The 25569-nt window shown below is 43.1% G+C and overlaps 1 protein-coding gene and 1 long non-coding RNA gene across 2 annotated transcripts in view; one reads left to right on the top strand and one right to left on the bottom strand.

The window, feature by feature from the left end:
• The window catches only part of LOC138745876 (cadherin-related family member 3-like), a 61185-nt gene that overhangs the window by 7679 nt on the left and 27937 nt on the right, over positions 1-25569 (top strand). Inside the window, exons 2-6 of the mRNA XM_069903327.1 lie at positions 11043-11239; positions 17080-17245; positions 19014-19108; positions 20379-20476; positions 23489-23637. Of these exons, the coding sequence (XP_069759428.1) occupies positions 11043-11239; positions 17080-17245; positions 19014-19108; positions 20379-20476; positions 23489-23637 (705 nt within the window). The remainder of the gene's footprint in view (positions 1-11042; positions 11240-17079; positions 17246-19013; positions 19109-20378; positions 20477-23488; positions 23638-25569) is intronic.
• The window catches only part of LOC138745877 (uncharacterized), a 65661-nt gene that overhangs the window by 28241 nt on the left and 11851 nt on the right, over positions 1-25569 (bottom strand). The window lies entirely within an intron of this gene.

Below are 25569 nucleotides of genomic sequence, written 5' to 3'. Positions count from 1 at the left end.
GGGTGATGAGAGGTTTCTGGCTTCTCTTTGCACCCTGACCCTTTTCTCTTCACTGCTTGCGGTGTCAGCTGCCAGTTTCTTTCATGGGGCCTTTTGGGTTTTCTTTTGTTTCTTCACTGTCGGCTATTTTTCCTCCACTCCTCCCTCCTCCATCAACTCTGACTCCGGACATGTGACTGGGGTTTGAGTGTTGGATGTGGATGTACATTGGGTCTCTTCGCTCTCCCAGTCTCTATGTCACAGTCGAAGTTGAGGGGGTGTTGACCTTGCTGAGTGTGGTGATGTTGGCTGTTTGCCCTCTAATTGCCTGTGCATAAATGGCTCCATGTTTTGGGCAGGCTCTGATGGTGGCCTGCTTCCCCACACATGTTTCAGCACTTGCTCTGTGCACAATCCTTGGTCTAGTGACCTTCCAGCTTGCAGTTCTTACTGATGTCTGCACTGCATTGGACTGCCAATAGGTCCAAGTTTGTTGCAATTCATGCTCACCCTGGGCTGTCCAGCATAGACCAAGAACCCATAGTTCCCTCTATGGCAGGCTGCACCAAAGGAAAACACAGGCACAATGCTGTTTGGGGCAACCCAACTTTATTCCACTCACATAAAGATCTAGTTGGCTGCTAGCTGCTTGCAGCAGTGATCCTGGGGAGAGAGAGGGTGCACGTAGTCGGGACCTCGGCTTTATACCATGGGCCCTGTGGGCCCACCTGGTGCTTGGACGTCATTAGGCCGGGTGCCAAGTCTCTAGGCTACCTGTTGGCTGAGTGATGTACCGCAGCGTATCATCACACCCTCCATTGGTGAACACTGAAGGGTGGGGTGGGTGGGGTGGGGGGGGGAGTGGGGTGGATAATAGACCTTTGCTGTCCTCTCTCAGCTTCACTTTCACTTGGTATTTGCAGATCCAGATTTCAAAATTGGCTTTGACATCCATGTAGGTTCCCTTGACATAACGGCCCAGAAAGCTGAGGGTTGAACTTTGCACTGTTATCACTCCTTCCTTCTGTATTTGGAAAGGTGAAGAGTGGCTGTGCCTTGAATAGCGCAAATGGGGTCACCTTCCGCTTCTTCTGGAGCTCCCCGAGCACCTTCTTCCATCCCGCCAGTGGCTTGAATGTCCTTTGCCTCAAATTTGCAGGATTCCACTAAGACCTTCCGGATGAAGAGGTCCTAGAAAAATGGGGAACTTTTGCTCAGGTCCTTCACTACCACCCCGACAGCATTCCAGATTCTTTGTCCTCCCGAAGAGTTTACTGCCGCAGCCATCCTCATGAGACTGGTGGAAGTGGGCTTAAGGCTCTCCCAATCAGCATGGATCCACCCATGCATCAGAAGGCCAGTTCACACCCAACAATTTATTCTGTTCTTTCCCCCTCCCCACCCCCTTTCCTCTTCCTTCTTGATGCCACAGCTTCTCACAATCCAATTCATCAACTGACAGTAGATGATCTACACTTGATCTTTGCCAAAAGGCCAAGTCTTTGGGACTTTTGAGCATTGCTGAACTGAATAAAAGAGCAACTTCCCATGGTTCCACCAAAATTCCAGCCACAAATTTAAAAGGGAATGGGATTGTAAATCAGTTTAACATTTGACACACTCTTATAAAAGAGGAAGCCTGAATGGTCACTCAACATATAAACAATGCAGTGAACACACACGTGGGGAAACTGCAGAATGTCCTGAGGATTGTTGTCAGAAATCAGTGCTCTTCTCTCCATAGAGGAAAGGAGAAATTTCTATAGGAAGTCTGCATCTCCAAAGATGATAAGAATGGTACAGGTGCAGTGGTGTCTTTTTAGAATCTGTCCTCGCTGTCTGTTGACAATGTGAAGTGAGAGTGAGAATAAGCGGACTTCCTTACAGCAATCACTAAACTTCAGATGAGAACCTTTTGAAGTGACCCGTTAGAGCTAGAATGCAAACTTGATGTCTGCTGATGCCAGCATAATTAATGCAGTGAAAATGAGATTAGATTTGGCAGTCCACCATCCTATCAGTTCATCAACAGGTAAGGTCAGCAAATGCTCACAAAACTTTTCTCCTTCTCCACCACTTACCTCTCCTTTCAGGCACTCCTTAAAGCGTTCCAAGGTTCAAATATCTGATCCAAATATTTGCTCCTGTGTCTCAGACTAAACGTTCTGCTTTGGGGTATTTTGCAATACAAAAAAAAAAGTGCTTTATTAATAATAAGAACATAGGAAGTAGGAACAGGAGTAGGCCAAAAATGGCCCATCGAGCCTGCTCCGCCATTCAATAAGATCATGGCTGATCTAATTTATGACCTAACTCCACCTACCTGCCTTCTTCCCATATCCCCTAATTCCTCTATCGTAAAAATTTATCTAAATTTATTTAAAACATATTTTAAATATGTTTAATGAAGCAGCTTCAACCACTTCCCTGGATAGAGAATTCCAAACATTCACTACTCTCTGGGAAAAACTATTTTTCCTCATCCCTGTCCTAAATCTACTCCCCTGAATCTTGAGACTGTGTCCTCTCATTTTAGTTTCCCTGGCCAGCTCAAAAAACCTTCCTACATCTATCCTATCCATACCCTTCATAATCCTATATGTTTCTATAAGATCTCCTCTCATTCTTCTGAACTCGAGCGAATACAATCCTAGATGATTTAATCTTTCATCATAAGTCAACCCCTTCATCCCAGGGATCAACCTAGTAAACCTCCTCTGGACCGTCTCCAAAGCCAGTATATCCTTCCTCAAATATGCAGACCAGAACTGGACACAGTACTCCAGGTGCAGTCTCACCAGTACCTTATACAATTGCAACATTACCTCCCTACTCCTGAATTCAATTCCTCTAGCGATGAAGGCCAACATTCCATTTGCCTTCTTAATAACCTGCTGCACCTGCAACCTAACTTTTTGCGATTCGTGCACAAGCACTCCCAAGTCCCTCTGAACAACAGCATGCTGTAGCTTTTCGCCCTTTAAATAATATTCATTTTTATTTTTCTTGCCAAAGTGGATAACCTCACACTTACTAACATTGTACTCTATCTGCCAGACCTTTGCCCACTCATCCAGGTTAATATCCCTCTGCAGACTCTCCACATCCTCATTACAATTTGCTCTTCCACTCAATTTGGTGTCATCCGCAAACTTGGCTACACCACATTTTGTCCCCTCCTCCAAGTCATCAATGTAAATGATGAACAGTTGTGGGCCTAGCACCGACCCCTGCGGCACCCCATTTACCACTCTCTGCCAACCTGAAAAATTCCCACTTATCCCGACTCTCTGCCTCCTGTCAGACAACCAATTCTCAAAGAATCCTAACAAGCTTGTCAAACAAGATCTTCCCTTTCTAAAACCATGCTGCGTCTGCCTGATTGAACCCTTACATTCCAAAAGTTTCACTATTTCATCTTTAATGACGGCTTCAAGCATTTTTACAACTACAGACGTCAAGCTAATTGGCCGATAATTTCCAGTCTTCTGCCTACATCCCTTCTTAAAAAGTGGTATGACATTTGCTCTCTTCCAGTCTGCCAGGACCTGCCCAGAATCCAAGGAATTTTGGTATATGACCACCAATGCATCAACTATAACTTCTGCCATTTCCTTCAGAACCCTTGGATGCATATCATCAGGACCAGGTGATTTGTCTGGCTTTAGTCCCATTAGTTTCTCCATCACTACTTCCTTTGTAACAACTATTTTATCAAGGCCCTCCCCAACATTCGCATCCTTAACTCTGCACTTGGGCATGGTGGACGTGTCTTCCACCGTGAAGACTGACACAAAATATTTGTTCAATGCCTCAGCCATTTCCTTATTTTTTGCAACCAGTTTTCCTTTCTCATCCTCCAAGGGTCCTATGTTAACTCTGGCCACCCTCTTCCGTTTTACATATTTATAAAATTTTTTGCTTTCTGTTTTTATATTTTGTGCCAATTTACTTTCATAATCCTTTTTCCCATTTCTTATTACCCGCTTCGTAACCCCTTGTTGTCTCTTAAAGTTATCCCAATCTTCCAGTTTCCCACTGCTCTTTGCAGCTTTATACACCTGCGCCTTCAATTTTGTATTCTCCTTTATTTTCTTTGTTAAGGAGGGATTTTTCCCTCCCTTGCTGCCCTTTTTCCTGACCGGAATATATTTTTGTTGAGCATTACAAAATATTTCTTTGAAAATCTTCCACTGTTCCTCAACTGTTTCATCAATTAGCCTATGCTCCCAGTCCACTCTGCCCAATTCCTCCCTCATCCTATGGTAGTCACCCCTGTTTAAGCATAATATATTAGTTTTAGATCTAACTATTTCCCCTTCCATCTGAATGAGAAATTCAATCATACTAGGATCGCTATTTCCCAGATGGTCTCTGACTATTACATCATTTACTCTACCTATCTCATTGCACAACACGAGATCCAGGAGAGCATTTTCTCTTGTGGGTTCCTTAACTTGCTGCTCAAGAAAGCTATCGCAGATGCATTCTATGAAGTCCTCTTCCAGACTCCCACGACCAACTTGATTTTCCCAATCTTTATGGAAGTTAAAGTCCCCCATGACTACTGCCGTATCATTATTACATGCCTCACTTATCCCTCTATTTATTTCCTGTGCCACTATACTATGGTTATTTGGTGGGCGATAGATAACACACACCAATAATTTTTTCCCTTTGTTATTCTTTATCTCTACCCAAATGGACTCAACATTATGCTCTTTAGATCTTATATCATCCCTCACTACTGCCTGGAGCTCATCTTTGATTAAGAGTGCAACTCCACCTCCCTTACCATCCTGTCTATCTCTTTGCACCACCTGATACCCTTGAAAATTTAATTCCCATTTAGGGTCACCTTGTACCCATGTTTCCGTGATGGCTACCAAATCATAGGCATGGGTACCGATTTGCGCCTCAAGTTCACTAACCTTATTTCTAATACTGCGGGCATTCAGATAAAGTGCCCTTATGCTCTTTGTCCTTTTAATATCTAGTGACTTCTGTAACCTTTTCTTTTGATTTTTCTGCCCACTATTTTTCTTTATAATTTTCTTAACACTATCATTGACCTGAAAACTCACTGCACCATCTGATTTTTTACTTTCTCCTCCCAACATTACTTTTCCTGGCCATTTCTTTATCTTCCCTACCCTTTACCCTATCACTCAGGTTCCCATCCCCTGCCAAATTAGTTCAAACCTTGCCCCACTGCTGTACCAAACATACTTGCCAAAATGTTGACACCTTTTGGATTTAGGTGCAACCCGTCCTTCTTGTAAAGATCATGCCTTCCCCAAAAGAGATCCCAATGATCCAAGAAGCCAAATCCTTGCCCTGTACACCAGCCCCTCAGCCACACATTCATTTTCCTTATCCTTACATTCTTTTCATCATTTGCATTTGGAACAGGTAGTAATCCCGAGATCACCACCCTAGCGTTCCTGTCTTTCAGCTTTTGTCCCAGCTCACTGTAATCCCTTTTCATTATCTCCTCACTTTTCTTGTCAATGTCGTTTGTACCCACATGTACCAAGACATCAGGCTGCTCTCCCTCTCCTCTCAGAATATTTTGGATCCAATTTGTGATATCTCGTACCTTTGCACCAGGGAGGCAGCACACCATGCGGATCTACTTATCTGGCTCACAGAACCTCCTGTCTGTACCCCTGACAATGGAGTCCCCAATAACTACTGCATTTCTCCTTTTCCTTTTCTTTTGCACCACTCTGCCAGGCTCATTGCCATTGACCTGGTGCCCGTGACCATCTTCTGTCCGGTCATCTTCCTCAACAGAATCCAACACCACATTACTGTTGCTGAGTGGGATAATCACTGGTGTGCTCTCCGTTTTTCTCGCTTTTTTCTTTCCTCCCCTGACGGTTTCCCACTTACCTGACATGGGTTTTGGAGTATTTATTGCCCTGAAAGTTGAGTCGATTAACTCCTCACTCTCCCTTACAAGCCGCAGGTCATCAATCTGCAACTTCATATCCCTAATTTGGTCCCTTAGTAACTGCAATTTGGTACACCTGGTGCAGATGTGGCCATTTTGTTCCCACATCTGACACCCAGTACAGAGCACTAACCCTATTTTGTTATTTAATATCTTAAAAAGCATCACACATTGTTTTGAAGAGATTGTCAAACTTCATGTAATAATATAGGGAACCAGTAATAAAAAGGAAAAAATAGGTTATAAAATAACTAGTATATATACAAAACTTTTCCCCAATTGTACTCTATATATTTATAGGTAAGCTGTAACAGTAAACCATTTTCTCGGCGACACTAGGTATTATTCTATTTAGTAGAATCCTAGCGAAGATTTTGCCTGCAATGGAGAGCAACGTGATTCCCCTGTAGTTTGAGCAGTCTGATTTCTCGCCTTTGTTTTTGTACAGGGTGATGATGGTGGCATCACGAAGATCCTGAGGCAGTTTACCTTGGTCCCAACAAAGCTTGAAAAACTCATGCAGTTTGGCATGCAGAGTTTTGCCGCCAGCCTTCCAGACTTCTGGGGGGATTCCATCCATACCTGCTGCTTTGCCACTTTTCAGTTGTTCGATTGCCTTATATGTCTCATCCAGGGTGGGAACCTCATCCAGCTCTAGCCTTAGGGGCTGTTGAGGGAGCTGGAGCAGGGCGGAATCTTGGACTGAGCGGTTGGCACTGAAAAGAGATTGGAAGTGTTCTGACCATCGGTTGAGGATGGAGATCTTGTCGCTGAGGAGGACTTTGCCATCTGAGCTGCGCAGCAGGCTTTGGACTTGGGGTGAGGGGCCGTACACAGCCTTTAGTGCCTCGTAGAAACCCCTGAAGTCGCCAATGTCCGCGCTGAGCTGGGTTCGTTTGGCGAGGCTAGTCCACCACTCATTTTGGATCTCCCGGAGTTTGCGCTGAAGATGGCTGCATGCGCGACGGAAGGCTTGTTTCTTCTCTGGACAGGACGGCTTTGTAAGGTGAGCCTGGTGGGCAGCTCACTTCTTTGCCAGCAGCTCCTGGATTTCCTGGCTGTTTTCGTCAAACCAGTCCTTGTTTTTCCTGGAGGAGAAGCCCAGTACCTCTTCAGTGGATTGCAGTATGGTAGTCTTCAACTGATCCCAGAGGGTTTCAATGGTCTTTGCCCTCAGACAGCTCCAAGAAAAGTGCAGAGAACAAAACAAAGGACTCTACATCACCTTTGTTGACCTCACCAAAGCCTTCGACACCGTGAGCAGGAAAGGGCTTTGGCAAATACTAGAGCGCATCGGATGTCCCCCAAAGTTCCTCAACATGATTATCCAACTGCACGAAAACCAACAAGGTCGGGTCAGATACAGAAATGAGCTCTCTGAACCCTTCTCCATTAACAATGGCGTGAAGCAAGGCTGTGTTCTCGCACCAACCCTCTTTTCAATCTTCTTCAGCATGATGCTGAACCAAGCCATGAAAGACCCCAACAATGAAGACGCTGTTTACATCCGGTACCGCACGGATGGCAGTCTCTTCAATCTGAGGCGCCTGCAAGCTCACACCAAGACACAAGAGAAACTTGTCCGTGAACTACTCTTTGCAGACGATGCCGCTTTAGTTGCCCATTCAGAGCCAGCTCTTCAGCGCTTGACGTCCTGCTTTGCGGAAACTGCCAAAATGTTTGGCCTGGAAGTCAGCCTGAAGAAAACTGAGGTCCTCCATCAGCCAGCTCCCCACCATGACTACCAGCCCCCCCACATCTCCATCGGGCACACAAAACTCAAAACGGTCAACCAGTTTACCTATCTCGGCTGCACCATTTCATCAGATGCAAGGATCGACAATGAGATAGACAACAGACTCGCCAAGGCAAATAGCGCCTTTGGAAGACTACACAAAAGAGTCTGGAAAAACAACCAACTGAAAAACCTCACAAAGATAAGCGTATACAGAGCCGTTGTCATACGCACACTCCTGTTCGGCTCCGAATCATGGGTCCTCTACCGGCACCACCTACGGCTCCTAGAACGCTTCCACCAGCGTTGTCTCCGCTCCATCCTCAACATCCATTGGAGCGCTTACACCCCTAACGTCGAAGTACTCGAGATGGCAGAGGTCGACAGCATCGAGTCCACGCTGCTGAAGATCCAGCTGCGCTGGATGGGTCACGTCTCCAGAATGGAGGACCATCGCCTTCCCAAGATCGTGTTATATGGCGAGCTCTCCACTGGCCACTGTGACAGAGGTGCACCAAAGAAAAGGTACAAGGACTGCCTAAAGAAATCTCTTGGTGCCTGCCACATTGACCACCGCCAGTGGGCTGATAACGCCTCAAACCGTGCATCTTGGCGCCTCACAGTTTGGCGGGCAGCAACCTCCTTTGAAGAAGACCGCAGAGCCCACCTCACTGACAAAAGGCAAAGGAGGAAAAACCCAACACCCAACCCCAACCAACCAATTTTCCCTTGCAACCGCTGCAATCGTGTCTGCCTGTCCCGCATCGGACTTGTCAGCCACAAACGAGCCTGCAGCTGACGTGGACTTTTTACCCCCTCCATAAATCTTCGTCCGCGAAGCCAAGCCAAAGAAAGAGATATGATGTATAAATGCACGGAAACCTTATTTGCGGCTATCACATTGGTACTCTTGATTAAATTAAAACCCAATTCCACTAATATATTAAATTACCCCAGTATGAAAGGAGAAAAACAGTAAGTGCAAGAAACAAAAGAGTAGTTTTAATAGTGCAGACAAGTCTTTTTGTGAACCTGGAGTAGGGTAGAAGAGGCAGCTTCAAGAGCTTGTTAGCTGTTGAAAAAAAATTGTTCCCAAACCTGGAAGTGCTGGACTTCAGGCTTCACAGTACTTTCTTCCCAAAGGTAGCAGCAAGAAGAGGTTTGTGACCATGGTGGAATGTGACCATGATGGTATGGGTCCTTTATGACGTTGACTGCCTTCTTGAGGTAGCTGCCTCATATCGATGTCTTCAAGACTGTGATGGACCTGGCCACGTTCGCTACTTCCTGTAGCCTTCTGCATTCCTGGGCACTCAAGTTATTAAAATTAGGTTGTGATGTAACCAGTCAGTATACTTTCCACAGAGCACCTGTTGGTTATTCAGCCAAAAAGTGTATCGTCAGCAAATTTATAGATATGTTAAGTCAACTCGACTTCGCAGTCATGAATATGTAGAGTGTCCATGTTGATGGTTATCGAAGAATGATATTGGCTATCTGCACTGATTGCAATGGGAAGTGGAGAATGCAGTTGCAGAAGGACGAAGGTCCCAGGTGTCTTCTTTTGATCACGCTTTGCTGGTATGATAAGGTTCAAGATCGATCTGTAGTTAATGGTCCAGGTATTTTAATGCAGATTGGAGGGCCAGCAAAATGGCATCTGCTCTTCTTGTTCTTCTGAACCAGGTGCAGTGCTCAGGGTGTAGTAGTGAGACGCTGAAAATGTCTGCAAATATTCCAGCTAGATGGTTTGCGCGGGTTTTAAGGATGCAGCCAGGTACACCATCTGGCTGGATGCTTTCCAAGGATTCACCTGCCTGAAAATTCTTTTCACCAGCCTCAGAAACTGGGAGCACAGTCACCATAAGTGCATTATTGCTTTCCCTTTCAAAGTGAGCACAGAAGGCATTGAGCTCGTCTGGAAGAGATGTATTCCATTTATAGCATGCCTTCTACAAACCTATGGCAGGCAAGCCCTACCACAGCTGCCAAATGCCTGTCTGAAACTCCAGCTTGGAGTGGAATCGTCTGTGTTGTTGACAGCCTTCTGGAATTTCTACCTGGTATTTCTGAATCATCTGATCTGAGCGCACAGATCTGGACTTCAACAGTTCGCTGATCTCTTGGTTCTGGTTAGGATACACCATAATCAGCTTATTAGTAACAGATTCGTCCACACATTCTTGATAAAATTGGTAAGTACTGTGACATATTCATTCTGCCGGCCAATCCTTGAACACTGACCCATTTGCTGACACCAGGCTTTCACAAAGCCACTCTTCTGCCTCCCCAGGTCATCTCTGTACACTTCTCTACCGGTGGAGCGCAGCCAGGTGGTCAGACTTTCCAAAGAGCTGGAATATAACGGAGCGGCAGGCATTCTTGATGGCAGCGTAGCTGTGGTTGAGAATGTTCCATCCACTGGTGATCCTTGGAGGACCTTGTTTAAGTTAGTTTGATTAATGTCCTCATCTAAGACTGAGAAGGAAATGGAATACTCCACAAGATGATTGTTGATCACAGTGTGTATATCCTCCATTGCTAGCTTAATACCTGCCTGTGGAGGGAGGTAGTCAGTAATTGGATGACGAAGAAAGGTCAGAACTTCAGCACCAGATGAGGGGAGCAGCTATGGAAAAGTCTGACCATTACAAAAATTTAACCATGAAGCAGACACCACCACCACTTCATCTACTGAAGGAAGCCATCTGGTCCATGCAACCTTCAAGCTAAAGTTCCAAGTCTGGAGAGCTGGGGGTAAGCCAGGTCTCTGAGAAGCACACAGCAATTCCTCATGCCCCTCTGGTACAGTAATCTTGCCCTTAACTCCTCAATTTTATTCTTCATTGTGCACAGGTGTGGAGTTGTCATTTTAATGTTGTACATAACAATTCGTGCAACTACACCTGAAACATTGTCATTTTACTGTTGTACACATCATCTCTTCTGAAATCCCTGTTCGAGGAAAAATGGCATTCAGCTGGAGAGGATGCAGAAAAGATTGAAGGACATTACAAGGATTGGAGGGCATGAGTTACAAGGAGAAGCTGGAGCTTTTCTCCCTGGGGAAAATGACGCGCGCTCACGCACGCACACAATGGATTAGTCCAAGGGGGCAAGAATTAGTTTAGCAGTATATAAAATCACCACAGCCATATATAAAGTGAATAATGACAGCCTTTTGCCTCAGGGTAGAATGGTTAAAATTAGAGAGCAAAGGTTGAAGGTGAGTGGGAACCATTTAATAAGTGTGGGAATGTCAGGAGGAATCAAAGGAGCACAATTACAATGTACAAATAGTTTAATTTTTTCTATTGGTAATTTTCCCAATTTGCAAAATAATGTGACATGTTTTTCTCATTTTTCTGTCAGGTGCCAATGGATTTATCAAAATATTGCAGCTACCTGCAACTGTAAAAATAAAAGAGGATACTCCTGCAGGAGCTTCAATCTTCAACTTTTCTGTGAATTCAACAATTGAAGACATTGCATTAACTGCTAAAATAGCAGATAGCAATCCAGTCAACAGCTTCTTTGCTATTTCTGTAACACTTGGTCTCAGCTTGGAGGTAAGAAACATTTTCAAATAGCATCTCTACAAAAGAAACTACCATAAAAATCTTGGGAGTGAGTTGTAAATTGGTAAAGAAGTGTTATCTGCCCTTCCTAATGTTGCATTGCCCCTTGTGTAAAATGTATGACCTTATTTTTAACTCATTATTTGTTACTGTGGTGCTAGGGAGGTGAGTACAATTTGTCTGGTGTTAGTACAATGGGAAGGAACAATTCTCTGTAGACAGACTCTGGGCAAAATTCCACCAAATGTTCTTTAATCTGAACAAGTGCAGAGTCATATATTAGGATGGTTTTACACTGTTTACCTGCACTTGACATGGACAGAACTGAAAGCAGAGGATTTGAAAGGGGCTCAATCTCTCTCCCAACAACTATCACAATGTAATTTTGACCATTCACAACACTGGTGTTGTACTGAGTTTCAGTCCACATACACGTGCTGCATTGAAAAAAACATGCTGACTCCTCCAGTGTAACATTGATTGACTGGCCCTCCACAACCCATTTGCTGCTACATCTTTATCAACACCCTTACTACTTTGAGACCTGACTATTTCCAGGCACGGTGGAGTTAAACAAGAAAGTCTGAGATGCTGTGATTGAGGTGCAATAGACAAATGTGCTGGAGAATTCAGCATGTCATGCATCTATAGCAGTGGTTCCCAAACCTTTTCAGGCAGCCGCCCCCTCAGCTCCCAGGCCACATTGCTAGTACCCCCCCCCCCCCCCCCACAACCAGCGCTCATACAACGAACACACATCCCTTTCTTGATATTAGGCCTACCACAAATTTCCAACAACAACTAATCTAACAGTAGATACAAGTATATGTATTTCATGGAAAAGCTTTTCACAAACCAATTTATTTAGCAATAAGAAAGGGTAAATTTTATCAACTGTAACTACATTGTCTTTGGGCTGTGGGGAACTTGATGGTTGGGTGGCTGGAGCAAAGTTCAGCCATCGGGTGGTGATTGGGTGGGTGACCAGGGTGAGGATCAGCCATTGGGTGCTCGATGCCCATTCATCCAGCACCTGACGGCTGATTCTTGCCATGGTCATTGTGAGGATCAGCTGTCAGGTGCTGGATGGGCAGGTGGTCAGGATAAGGATCTGCTGTCAGATACTAGATGAATGGGCAGCCGGGGCGAGGATCAGCCATTGGGTGTTGGATAGGCAGGAGCTCAATGGGTGGTCAGGGTGAGGATCAGTTGTCAGGTGCTGGTTGGGAGGGCGGTCAGCGAGGATCTGCGATCAGGCCATTGGGAGCTTGATGGGCAGGCTTTGAAATTCTTACAAACCTGGAGCTTTGGCTCATGGAGATGTGAATGTGGGTGTGTGTCCTGTCCAGAGCACATCATCAAGAAACAAACAAACATTCACTGCCCCCTTTTCTTCACCACCTCCTGACCACCCCCTTTCTCCCCACCACTTCCTTTCTCCTCACCACCCCCTTGGATCTTCCCATCGCCCCCCGGGGAGGGGGGGCAGTAGTGCCCACTTTGGGAATCACATCTATAGGAAGTACAGGGCAACTAATGTTTCAGCATACTTTGACAAAAGGCTCAGACTCAAAATATTGGTTGCCCTTTACTTCCTTGTGGTGCTGCTCGACCTGCTAAGTTTCTCCAGTTCCTTTTGTGCTATTCGCATGCACTCCTGGCCAGTTTCTTCATTCTACCCTTCATAACCCTGACATTATCCAAAATCTGCTGTTCATGTCATGGCTTGCTTCAGGTCGTATTCACCAGTTTCCGCTGTGATTCCTGTATTAAAGTAGCTCCTATTAAACAGCCTCAATTTTAAAATTATCATCCTTGTTTCACAGTCTCATCTATTTTGCCCTTTTCTCCAGGCTGATATGCAGGTGAAGACATTCTGCTTCTTCTTTCCTTGTCAATGTATTGTCTCTGAATGCATCATTTCACATTGATATCTCATCCAACTGTGGCCTTTTGCTCTCAAAAACTCTCCTCATTCTCTATATCTCTCCTTCCTGCTTTAAGACAATCCTTAAAAACTATACATCCACAGCTTTAAGGAAGAGGACGGCTAAGCCACATCCTCACAGATGGGCATTCAGAGGATCAGCAGATCCTTTTATACTCAACTGTACGGCACTAAGGTTACAGACAGGATGGCCTCCCAAATCTTCCTGTCCACCATCATGGAGGTCTTAGACAACAGTGAGAGAGTCTGGTCCAGCCAATTATCCTGGCGGGGCTGTCAGACTATATCCTTTCCTTTGGATTGAGTAAAACTCCCAGAAGCAACGGCTTATTGGCTGAATTGTATAAGGCTCTGTGGCCCAGACCAGTAGGAAGCATACAAGGTTATACTCCTAGCAGGCAGAATCAAATCTGCATGGGGCAGGTGATCAACACAGACCATATCTGCAAGGTTCTGAGTGGGAAATTCTCTAACAGGCTTGTGTTACTCACATACTCTCACCAACAGATTGGACAGGGGGGTGAATGCCTTGCCTTGTCAGCTTAAACAAGGAGAAGGCTTTCAACTGGATATCACACAAATACATGATGGCCTCAAAAATAGACTTTGGGAGGTATAAACTGGTATGGATGTCACCACCAAAGGTGGGAGCTGCTGGAAGATGGCCAGCCTCTTTCTCCGCATGGGTGAGGAATACACATTGATCAGCCAGAGAGGGGTGTTGGAGTACATTAGGTCCCCCACGAGGAGATGCCCTCCTTAGCCTTGGTGATTACAGCTGCCTCCCACAGCAAGATATTGGATTAAATTGGTCTACACAGACATACCCAGTGCAGTCCAAATCAATGGGTGCGAAACAGATAGCTTCACACAAAGTCTAGAGTCGGGCAGGGTTTCCCACTCTCTCCAGTCTTATTTGTGTGCTGCATAGACTCCTTTACTGAATCCATCAGAAAGGACGAGGGTGTAAGCGGAGTGATGTTGCCAGGCAGTGGAGCCACTCAGGTCAAAGCCTTCATCTTCTGTATAGATCAGCATCTGGGCCATTTTGAGTCCACATCAGGCAACAGGGTATACCAGAAAACAGCTGAGCCAATGCTCTTTGATAACTGATCTGACCAGTTCACCATCCCCTTCACAGTCAAATCTGACTACCTGAAGGTGTTGGGGATCTGGATTGGAGGGGCCAAGATGTGCAACAAAAATTGGTTGGAGTGATCGCATAAGTCCACCAGAAATTGGGTCCTGTGGGTGCGGCGATCCTTATCACTAACAGAGAAATACCTGATCATCAGGTGTGAGGTGCTCTTGCTATTGCTGTACGTGATGCAGGTATAGTCTATCTCCTGCACATCCACCCTGTGGATCCAAGATGGGTCAACAGTTACAAGTCGCCAGAAAATGGGGTGCGTGTAAGGGCATACCCAACAAGACTCTCCTCCTGATGACCAATGTGACAGTATATAGATATGTTTTTGGGAGATAAATTGGGGCAGGTTTGTTAGTGTAGGTCACATACAAGCTCTTTAAAATAGATCTTATTTAAAATACTAGAGCTCTGCTATTGTTAGACATGTCAGGGCCTCAGAGCCTTTGCAAAAGCTTTGGAGAGTGCCCGAGACTTCACGAATGGATTGTCGTTTACAAAAAGGCAACAGATGAAAGAGCTTGTCAGAGCTGCATTCTGTCTGGAGTTGAACTTGCTGTTCTGGGAGGGTCAGGTGGTTTTGCAAGCAGAGAGCATCAAACAGGCTTTCTCTCTGATAGAGAGACAGAGATCTGTTCTACAGTCAGCAGCATCAACTGGAACTGGAACAGGACATGCTGGCAAACTTGTGGAAAACCCCATTTTGGAAGACAGGTTGTGACTGCTTAGTTCAGCCTGGTTAAAGCCCTTGTGGTTCATGCAAGAGGAGAGGACTGGCTGTCTCATGTTTCACTTGGAATAAGAGAAACAAAAAAGCACTCTGTGGTGACCTGAAAGAGGTTATCATCTGGAGAACCCTGAGGGGGCAAGTTTCGTCAGCAAGACACCGAAGTGGCTGATGGAAGCAAATCAGTTGTGGGTGTCCTGGAACAACAAATCTCTCTGAAAACCGACAAGAACCTTTTTGATTGGTAACCATTTATCTTTCAAGCACCAAAGTCTGATGAACTTTATAAATGTTAAATTCTGTGAATAGTCCAAGAATTGCCTGCAACCAGTGAACTTAGAGGAATAAGAAGTGAGATTGGACTGTGAACCAAAGAACTTTTCTGAACTTACACACATGCATTACATAAACGTGCACTTAGAATTAGAAGGGGGTTAAGTTAGGTTAGTTGTCAATAGTGTTAAATTAAAGTGTGATTCTGTTTTCATGTTTAAGGATACTTAAAAGCAACTTTTGTTTAAGTAACCATTTGTCTTGGTGAATATCTATTGCTGCTGGGTTTTGGGGTCTGTGGCTGCATTATGCTATTCATTGAACCAAAGTGTGAGGGCACCAAGAACTGCTATGAGCTGAGGTTCTTCCTTTCCCAGCTGTTGCAAAGAATGGGCCTGGCCCTGTTGCCATGCAATGTTCTCAGTCAGCTGGACTTTGGCACATCATTTATCCTGCATGGAAAAGTTTTTCAAGAGGAACACCATTAGGTAGTGGTCAGTACGGAATGTTTTGCAGATACTGAGGGACAAGAACTCGACAGACCTAGTCGGGTGGTTCCCTGAGCAGAGAGTCCAGGTGATCTGGCAGAATGGCTCATTGTCAGTGCTCAAGAACAATCACCAGGAATTGCCCTGGCAGGTGGTGATAGGAACCCTCCCAATCAGATCCTTCCTGTACAACTGGAACATCACCCACTACGCACATTGTCCCAGAGGTGATTGCAATGGAGTGGAGACAGTCCCCCACCTCTTTGCAGAATGCAGTTTCACTAAGAGCGTGTGTAGAAGTATGTAAGGGTCCTTGTCACAGTTCATCCACAGCAGCAGTGTGACGACTCTCTGATTTATGATCAGTTCCTGGGGATGCACACCAGACTCCAACATCCAGAACTGCAGGAAGATCATCATCTCAGTGAAAGATGTACTTGGTCTGTCCAAAACCTGTTGGGACTCTCAGCACACGGAGATTTCGTTGTGGAAATGCTGCTGACTGGCACATTCCAGGGTGCAGGAGTACGTCTCAGGGACACACTGAAGTTTGGTGCAGCCAACCCAAGGGCGCAGTGGGGAAGGACCACAGACTAGAGTCCTTCCATTACCAGGCATTGAGGGGCTGAATCAGAGGGGGAAACTCCTCAAACAACATGGGAGCTGGTACTAACGTTGCCACAGTGATGCCATGCTGCTAAATAGAAATGAAATGTAACAATGTATCGATACATAACTAAGAGTGTGAAGAGACTTTGAACAGATTTTGGTTTGTAAATAATTTATTGTAAATAAAATCTATTTTTCTAAAAGAACACACTGGATGTGCACCATCCACAAGTGCACTGCAGTCACATGGCGATAATGCAAGGCTTTCCCTTTCACATCAATGCTTCAGTGAAGAAGGTAAGGACCCTGGCCAATCTAGAATAGGCAAGTTTGTACCTACTACATATTGCAGATCAGGAGTGAACTCAGCAGCTCACCTCTGCTGGGAAATTTCAAGGAATTGTCATAAAAAGTCACAGAAATTGGACATTGTTATTCCTTTTTTATACCTTTCATTTGCTAATCAAGATATACAGCATTCTTAATCCACTAAATGACATAAAAATTATCTTGAAATTGTAAGTGAACCATATTCAAAGTGCAAACTCTGTCATTGCTTCTTCTTCTATTTAATGCAACTTATTCCTGATGAGCTGCACGTGTTGTGTAAAAAAAAACACATTTTCCTGCTCTTTTCAGGTGACAGTCTCACAAAACCTTGGACTGGATTATGAAACTCAATCTCATTACGACCTATTGATCTATATTAAAGATAACAAGGGGTACACAGACTTTCAAACACTTACAGTTTTATTAGTTGATGTTAATGAGCCTCCACGGTTCGTGGATAATCTCACCAATGGAGGTAAGTGGAGGAACGTGAATATTTTAACAAAGAGCACATGCAGAGATCATGCAAAGAGACACTTGCACTCTTTACGCAAGCACTTTTTAAGAATGCTGCAGTACAGATATAAGGGAAGATTTTAATCTGAGAGAACATACTGAATTTGCAAAACATCTTTTATAACCTCAAGACGGCTGTGAAATGTCAGGGTGTCCTTTACTCAAGGAATATTTACATTCTTGTGGTGTTAATTATTATCTCACTACAGCACAGAGAAGGTCATGTTTAGAAGGCAATTTCAGTCCTACCATCTTACAGGCAACTACTGTATTTTCTCAGCTAATTCATTAACCCTTTCTTAAGCATTATTTGTTAAATTTATTCTTTCATAGGATTCAGCAGATTCCGAAAAATATATATTTTTAAGCTTCTCTGCATAATTGGTTGGTGAAAATTATCCAACAAGAAATCTTGGCTTTATATTTAAACATTTATTTGTCTGCAAGTTTGAATATTTTATCACAGTTACAACACCTGTCACACATCAAATTTCCATGGCATCCTGTTCTCCCAATTCTCAGCTTGGTGGGTTCCTTCTAAATGGTTTTTGATGCGATTTTTCAAATTGTGTGGGTACAAATTATATCATCAATCTTAGGGTTGACAGGCTGATGACACTGACATGCATCCTTTGGATATTTTCAAAAATACCTGGTTTCCAAGTGACTGGTTTGTTTCTGATCCATGTGGTCGATTCCTGGTGCAGGAGCACTGGAAATTCAGCACAAGTTCTGTCTTTTTATTCATGTATCTGCCGTGTATTGACAGAACGTTGTCTTCATCTCTCTCTGCCTTCTATCCCTTCAGCCATTATCCATTTTTTGCCATATAGTCAGTCAACCCATTATTACACAGATTATCCAAAAATAGCAGCACATCATGAAATCGAAGAAGCTTAATCTTCTCTTAACTGCCCTTAACCGAACTGAGGGAACAATCTCAACAACTCTTATCTCAGTTCAGATTTTGTTCTTTTTCTGCAATTAACTTGCCACCAACAAAATAAACTGCTGCAAAAAAACAAAATCTGGCATCAAATTTAAACTCATCAGATATTGACAAGTAGCAAACTATTATCTATTCTCTTGCTTTTAGTATATGTTTTGCACAAAAGTCCGCTGATTATTTTAATTGATAAATGAGTGCAAATATTCGTAATAGTCTTCAATCGATAGTTCCACAGACAAACACTGAAGACAGCAATGTGCAAGCCATTTTGAACCTCTATTGATGCTTGTAGGGAACTGCAGAGATCAGAAATGCCACGGAGGTCAAATGACAGCTCCTCTGACTTCCTGTAGGACTCACCACAGGGGTGGAACTTGTTGCCGACCTAAATTGAAAGTGGCAGCTAAGTGTTTTGTTTTAATTTAATTAATATAGTCAGAGAATCATTATTGATTTCAATTAATACCGACTTTATAATAAATCAATAATAGTTTAAGGTTTTCAAAATGCATTTGTTTTAATGAAATGTTACTTTTAAAAATTATTTTGAACTGTTTTAGGTGTCTGATCTGCCACCCGAGCCCCACTTGCTGACCATTCTACCTCAGGGGGTAGCTGCAGTAGTGAAGCCTTCCGCTGAATTTACCCTTGGGGAGATGCAAGCAAAGGGTTTTATCAAGTGCAGCGACCTCTTGGTGTTGGGTGGTGCAGGCGCATTAAGCATTATGTGCTCCCAAACTGTTTCAGCATGTTCATTCACCCCATTTTAATTTCACAGCCATGTACGTTGACTTTCTGGAGAATTTAGCAGTTGGCGCAATGATATATGAAGTTCATGCAACTGATCCTGACAAAGACGATGACATTCTCTCAGTAAGTCATTTCCAAAGTAGGTAGGTGAAAATTCCAAAAAGAGAATCTTGCTTTCTCGCTATCTCCTCTCGCATTTTTCTTTATTGAAGTTGGTGGCCACAAATTGAGATGTAGATTATCAGTACATACAGGCTCATGTCTGCGACAACTTTTGTCATCTTGTACTGTGGGTATAGGTAGAGGAATGGGGAAGGAAAGCCATGCCAACTGGACAACACAGGCCTTGTGGAATTTTCCAACAAGCATCTTTTCTCATGGATGGAGATAAAGAGGAACTCTGATTCCTACAACCACACACCCCATCCCCACCACTGGACCGCTCCCTCCACACTCCCAACCGTTGCAGGCCACAATTCCGGGATTAAATATATGTATCTACGATGCGAACACTATATGGTTTGTATTGGCTGAGCTGACTCCTCCCTCCCGGAAATCCCTATAAAGGCTGTTACACCCAAACTCCTCCCTCAGTACCTGCCTTGAAAATGGGCCAGCAATATGTCTTAAGGTGATTAAAGCCTCTTAATCACAACTCTCTGCCTAAAGTGGTTGATCGATAGCGCTACAGTATCAGAATCAGAAATTATTATCATGAGAAAGTCATGAAATTTGGTGTTTTACTGCAGCATCAAAGTGAAAATATTCAGATAACCTACCTGACATCAATAAACAAAAATAAAATACACGAAGAGTAAGACAGTGACTTTGGTTCATTGATTATTCGGGAATCTGATGGCAGTGGGGATGAAGCTGTCCTTATGCCGCTGAGAACTCATCTTTGTACATTTTCCTGATGTAGCAGAGTGAAGAAGGCATGGCCTGGGTGGTGGAGGTCTTTGAGAATAGAGACTGTTTTTTAAAGGCACCACTTCTTGTAGATGTCTTCAACGGAGTGAAGTCTGGTGCTTGTGATGTCACTGGCCGAGTTAACAACCTTCTGGAGTTTTTTTTTCCTGTCCTGAGGGTTGGCGCCTCCATACCCGACAGTGATGCAGCCAGCCAGAATGCTCTCCATGTACACCTGTGGAGGTTTTTGAGAATCTTCGGTGACATACCAAATCACCTCAGAAACCTCACAGAATATAGCCACTGGTGAGCCTTCTTTGCAATTGCATCAACGTGGAAGCTCCAGGACAGATCCTCATCACCAGTGCAGTTGATATTACAGCTCTCTCTGGACAGCCCCTCTCCTCACCATCCACCCTTATAATTTTAGGAGATAGAGCTAATTCAATCCATAAATTAATTGAGTTTTTTTGGCTCATTGCAGTATTCAGTCAACTCGTCACTGGTTATCATGAATAGCAATGGGAAAAATGGGGAAATTCTTGCAGCAAAATCATTTGATTATGAGAAAGATTTGCACAGGTAACAAGTCTTTCTCTTCCCCTTTATCAGTTGATGTTTTGACTTCATTTTACACAGAAAATGCTTGAGAATATGTACTGGCTGAGCTTTCTCGTCTCCTGCAGGGCCGAGAAGTTGACTGCCTCTTTCCATCTCTGCCATCTGTCTGAAATTAACTGTGCTCTTCACAACTTTTCTTATCATTCCTACTTTCTTATGACATAAGAATTCAGAGAATTGAATCTAAGCCGGATCTCAACCCAAGTGTGATATTCGACGAGGTAGTGAGCTTCAAATTATCAATATCATTGAAAAAGCCAACCTTCACTTCCTTTAGGATGGGATTACACCAGCGGGATTTTAAATGTAAATTTACACATACAACATGGTAACAGGCCCTTCTGGCCCACAAGCCCATGCTGCCCAAATACACAAATTATCCTACATGGCCTGTACATTTTTGAAAAATGGGAGGAAACTGGATCACCCAGAGACATGGGATGAACATACAAACTTCTTACAAACAGCACGGGATTCAAACCTAAGTTTCTGGCATTTTAATAGCATTACACTAACTGCTATACTAATTGTGCCACCCTAATTGCAAAGGAGATAGTGCTTGGGATGGAACATCTCAGCTATGAGGAGAGATCAGAGAGGCTGGGTTTGTTTTCCTTGGAGTACACAAGGCTCAAAGAAACCTCGCTAAGGTTCATAGGTTTAAGGTAAGGGGTAGGAGACCTAGAGAGGATTTGAGGCAACATCGTTTCCACTCAGTTTTTTTTAAATTCTGTCACACACTTGGCGAGGGGTGGTAGAGCCAGGTACTCTCGTAACTTTGAGGCAGTGGCATAGCCTCATAACTCCAGTAACTTGGGTTCCACCTTGACCTTGGGAGCTGTCTGTGTGGAGTTTGCATGGTGTCCTGTGACCACATGGAGGTTGAATTGTTTTTTAGCCACTGTAACTTGCACCAGTGTGTAGGTGAGTGGCAGAATCTGGGGGAATGTGAGGAGAATAAAATGTAAGATTAGTTTAAATGAGCATTTGATCAACACAGACATGGTGGGCAAAAGGGACTGTTTCCATGCCGTATGAATTCACAGCCACAACAACCCATCCTTGTCCATCTATTGCTGAGACCTTTAGACATGTTGAAGTTACCTTGAGACTTGTTAAGTCTGAGGATCCCTAGCCAACCTTCTCATTCTATTGTTGGTGAACTCAAGGTCATCTTAAACTCTTCAGCTGTTAACATCATCCCATTCTGTCTTCATTTGTTATCTTGCCTCCTATTTTCAAATTCCCCTCCATGGTCATTTCAGTACCAATTCCCTCAAGCCCCTTCAAGCTGCCAAAATATACATTCTTCCAATTCAGTCCTCTTCAGAATATCGTTATTCACCCCTGCCAGGTGCACCTTCAGGTGTCAAGGCCAAGAGCACTGTAACTCCCCCACATATCTCCATCTTTATTTTGCTAAGACATTCCTCAATCTCCAGTTTTATGATCGATCAAACATTTTGTCACCTTACCTTAAGTACTTTATGTAAGTTTGTTTGATAACCACATAGGAAACTCCTGAGATATATTGTTAAAGGCACTGCAGGCAGTCCCCAACTTACAACCCTAATTGGGACCTAAATATCGGTCTTATCTCAAAATGAACCTAAGTCGGAATTTTGTCTGCGCATGTAGAGCACCAAAGTCTTAAAGCAAACTTTTTAATCAAATGTTGTATTTGACAAACTATAACAGGGATACAGGGCACGTAAGAGCCAAAATGTGCGTACTTACTTAATTAGTTGGCGTCCTGGGTTCATAGGCTGGGTGCGGCCATCTCGATTCCTGCGCACAGGCACGAGTCTTTGGTTGGTGCATGCAGGGTTTGCGTTTTGGAGTTCGGTTGGCACGTGCGCATTGGGTTCATGTATTGGAGGTCAGTTGCGCCAACTGATCCCAGGACGCCAACTAACGAAGTAAGTATGCACATTTTGGCCCCATATCCCTGTTATGGTTTGCCCAATACAAAATAAACTGCGTAAATCTTATATTTTCCTTTTTTTTTTAAATTCAGTTGTATGTGCAGATGGATGTAAGTTGCATAGGTCGCAAGTCGGAGAGTACCTGTATTTAACTCCAAGTTGCTCTGTTGTTGAATTAATATGTTATATTTTCACAGCTTCACTTTGATAGTGAGAGTGGAGGATACAACAGGTAATAGTATCACGGGGATTATTGTGGTCAGTTTAGTTAACGTGAACGATAACTGGCCAGTTTTTAAACCGTAAGTACTTGTGGGTTTTTTCTCATCTGTTTACTTACTGAATGCTCTCGCTCATCAAAGGCCTGTGTCAGAGTGGATTCAGTTTAGGAGAAGGGAACACAAAAAAGAAAGATCAATAAATGACAGAACAAGAAAATGATCAGCTTCACAATGCATTCAAGGATTTTTTTTTTAAATGCCGAAGTGGTCCTGAAGGGACGAGTTCCAATGAAGGATAACAGTTCAAATCTTTCTTTGATCTGAGAATTGATTGGGCACATGCGTCATATTTTCATCAATTGCCATTTTGTTTTGAAGAACCATTCTTTTGAGATATAACTATTGCATGTGAGTTGAGAATTTAATGCCCATATCCAATTGTCCAGAAGTTCTTTCTGGTTATGTTTTGATGTGGCACAGTGACTTACTACACAACATAGACTCTTTCGGAGGAATCAACCACATTTGGTATAACCGAGCCTCTTTCGTGCTATTGAATTGTGATGAATGTTATTATAACCTGACAGCCAAATACTGTACCAGCTTTACATTTCCAATTTCAATTTTTTTCAACAATTTACTTGAAATTATCATATTGTCATGTGGAATGCGAGCACTAATTCATTAATCCAAAAACATAACCAAAAAAAACACATTCAGAATGCGACTTTCATGTTTTCCATGTGAAATTACTCCAGATACCCACTGGATCAACCTCAGCAAATGTTCATTGGTTTTACTGGATGATATCATTTGTATTGTTTCAGGAATGAAACTAGGTTTAATATTTTGGAAGAAAACCGACCAAATTCGGTCATCGGAAAGGTTACGGCCTATGATCCTGACGACGATGGTGCCTCAATTAGCTTGATTTATTCGATGGGCACACCAAACCAATATTTCACCATTAACTCAGGTACGGAAATCATCAACAATGTTCTACTCACGAGGAGGCCCTTTGAACGAGTGCCAGACCTACCCAACCTCAGCTCAATTTCCACATTGATCCGTAACTGTGTGGTCATGGCTCTTCAGATAGACACAGGGACAAATGAACTGAGTGCAGAAGTAGGTCACACAGCTTCTCAAGCTGACTCCACCATTATATAAGATTATGGGTGATCTTGTCACTGCAATCTATCCCTGCTAACATTTCACCCTCTTTCTACTTGTGCCAACTCATTTTGCAACCAAGTAAAACAGACTTTATCTCAATTTTAAAACTTTACTCCAATTTTATGAGTTATTTTCCATAACTATGCCAGATCAGACTGAGTGATGATCACAGAAATAAAGATTCTTGCTGCAATAAAATCAGACATTGATGACATTTGGTCTCCTTACCTATAAAAGTATATACATGCAACAAAGATCTTAAGGGGACTTGACAGAGTAAATGTTCAGATGTTATCAGTGGTGGAGATTCTCAAACAAGAGCATGTTGCCACAAAAGAAGAGGCTGACTATTTAAAACTGAAGAACATGGCAATCCAAGGATGGTGAAGCTCTGGAATTCTCTGACCCAGTGTGTAATGCAGCCCAGATTATTGGAAACATCAAAGATGGAGATATATAAATGTTTGAAAGATCAAGGAATTGAGGGTAATGGGGAGCTGGCAGAGAAGAGTTGAGGCCAGCATAAATCAGCCATAGATTACATTGAACAGTGGGACAGGATTGAAGGGCCAAATGGCCTATTCCTTCCCCTATTTTCTTGCATCCTTATGTCAGAATCAGGGATAGGTCATTCAGCAATGAGATGATGAGAAATTTCTTCATGTTGAGAGTTGTGAATCTCTAGATGAGCATTAAAAAAAATCATGGCCAAAATACAAAGAACATGCAGCATAGAAACGATAACTGTGTTGGCGTTTATATACCACAGAACATATCATTTGCCTCATCTCAATCTTTGAGTATGACTTTCTTTTGTCTCCTTCCAATGAATGTCCAGTTTCTTCATTTTTCTTACATTACCAAAGTTTTTTGTCTCAATATTTTTCACTGCAACTATTTCAACCTCTGTTTAAACCAATGGTTTTCAACCTTCTTCTTTCCACGCACATACCACCTTAAGTAACACCTATGCCATTGGTGCTCTGTGATTAGTAAGGGATTACTAAGGGTGGTATATGAGTGGAAGGGAATGTTGAGAATCACTGCTCTAGACCCAATTGTTACTGAAATATTTTGCTTGAGAAAAATTGTCATTGGCCCATTTCCTTTGGAGTTTTGAAACCATGCACATAACGAGTCAATTAGGTATGATTAAAACAGTGGTTTTCAAGCTTTTTCTTTCCACCCACATACCACCTTAAGTAATCCCTTACTAAGCACAGGGCACCTATGTCATAGGGAATATTTAAAGTGGTATGTAAGTGGAAAGAAAAAGTTTGAAAACCACTGATATAAACGAACAAAGTTTTATCTTATTGCCAAAGTGGATTTATTGCTATCCATAAACTTTTGCATTATGTTCTCCATGTTAATCCTGTTCAATTCATTCACAGTTTGAAAGATCTCAAGCCTCTTCCCTCAAGAGAATAATTTCAACCAGTTTAATCATAGAGAGATGGTTCTTAGTTCTGGCCTCATCCTCCGTTTCCATTGCACCATTTCCAGTGATTATTTTATTCATTTTTTAAAAACATTTTTTAAAGTAACGATATAGGTCTACAAGAAGTACATTCTGTTGGCTCTTTAACTTTTTTTAGCATAAGCGAAATGCAAGTCTCGTTAAATGATAAAGGTAGCTTCTCTTTTTTAAATGAATCAGCCACTACCAAAGATAAGTGAGGTAGAAGCTGTTTGGAGAAAGAATTGTGAAATTCTGCAGGAAATCCATCAG

Source organism: Narcine bancroftii, chromosome 11 (assembly GCF_036971445.1).
Source record: "Narcine bancroftii isolate sNarBan1 chromosome 11, sNarBan1.hap1, whole genome shotgun sequence".
NCBI classification, from domain to species: Eukaryota; Metazoa; Chordata; class Chondrichthyes; order Torpediniformes; family Narcinidae; genus Narcine; species Narcine bancroftii.
Note: the sequence above shows the minus strand (reverse complement) of the source record. Positions and strands in the feature narration are given on the sequence as shown.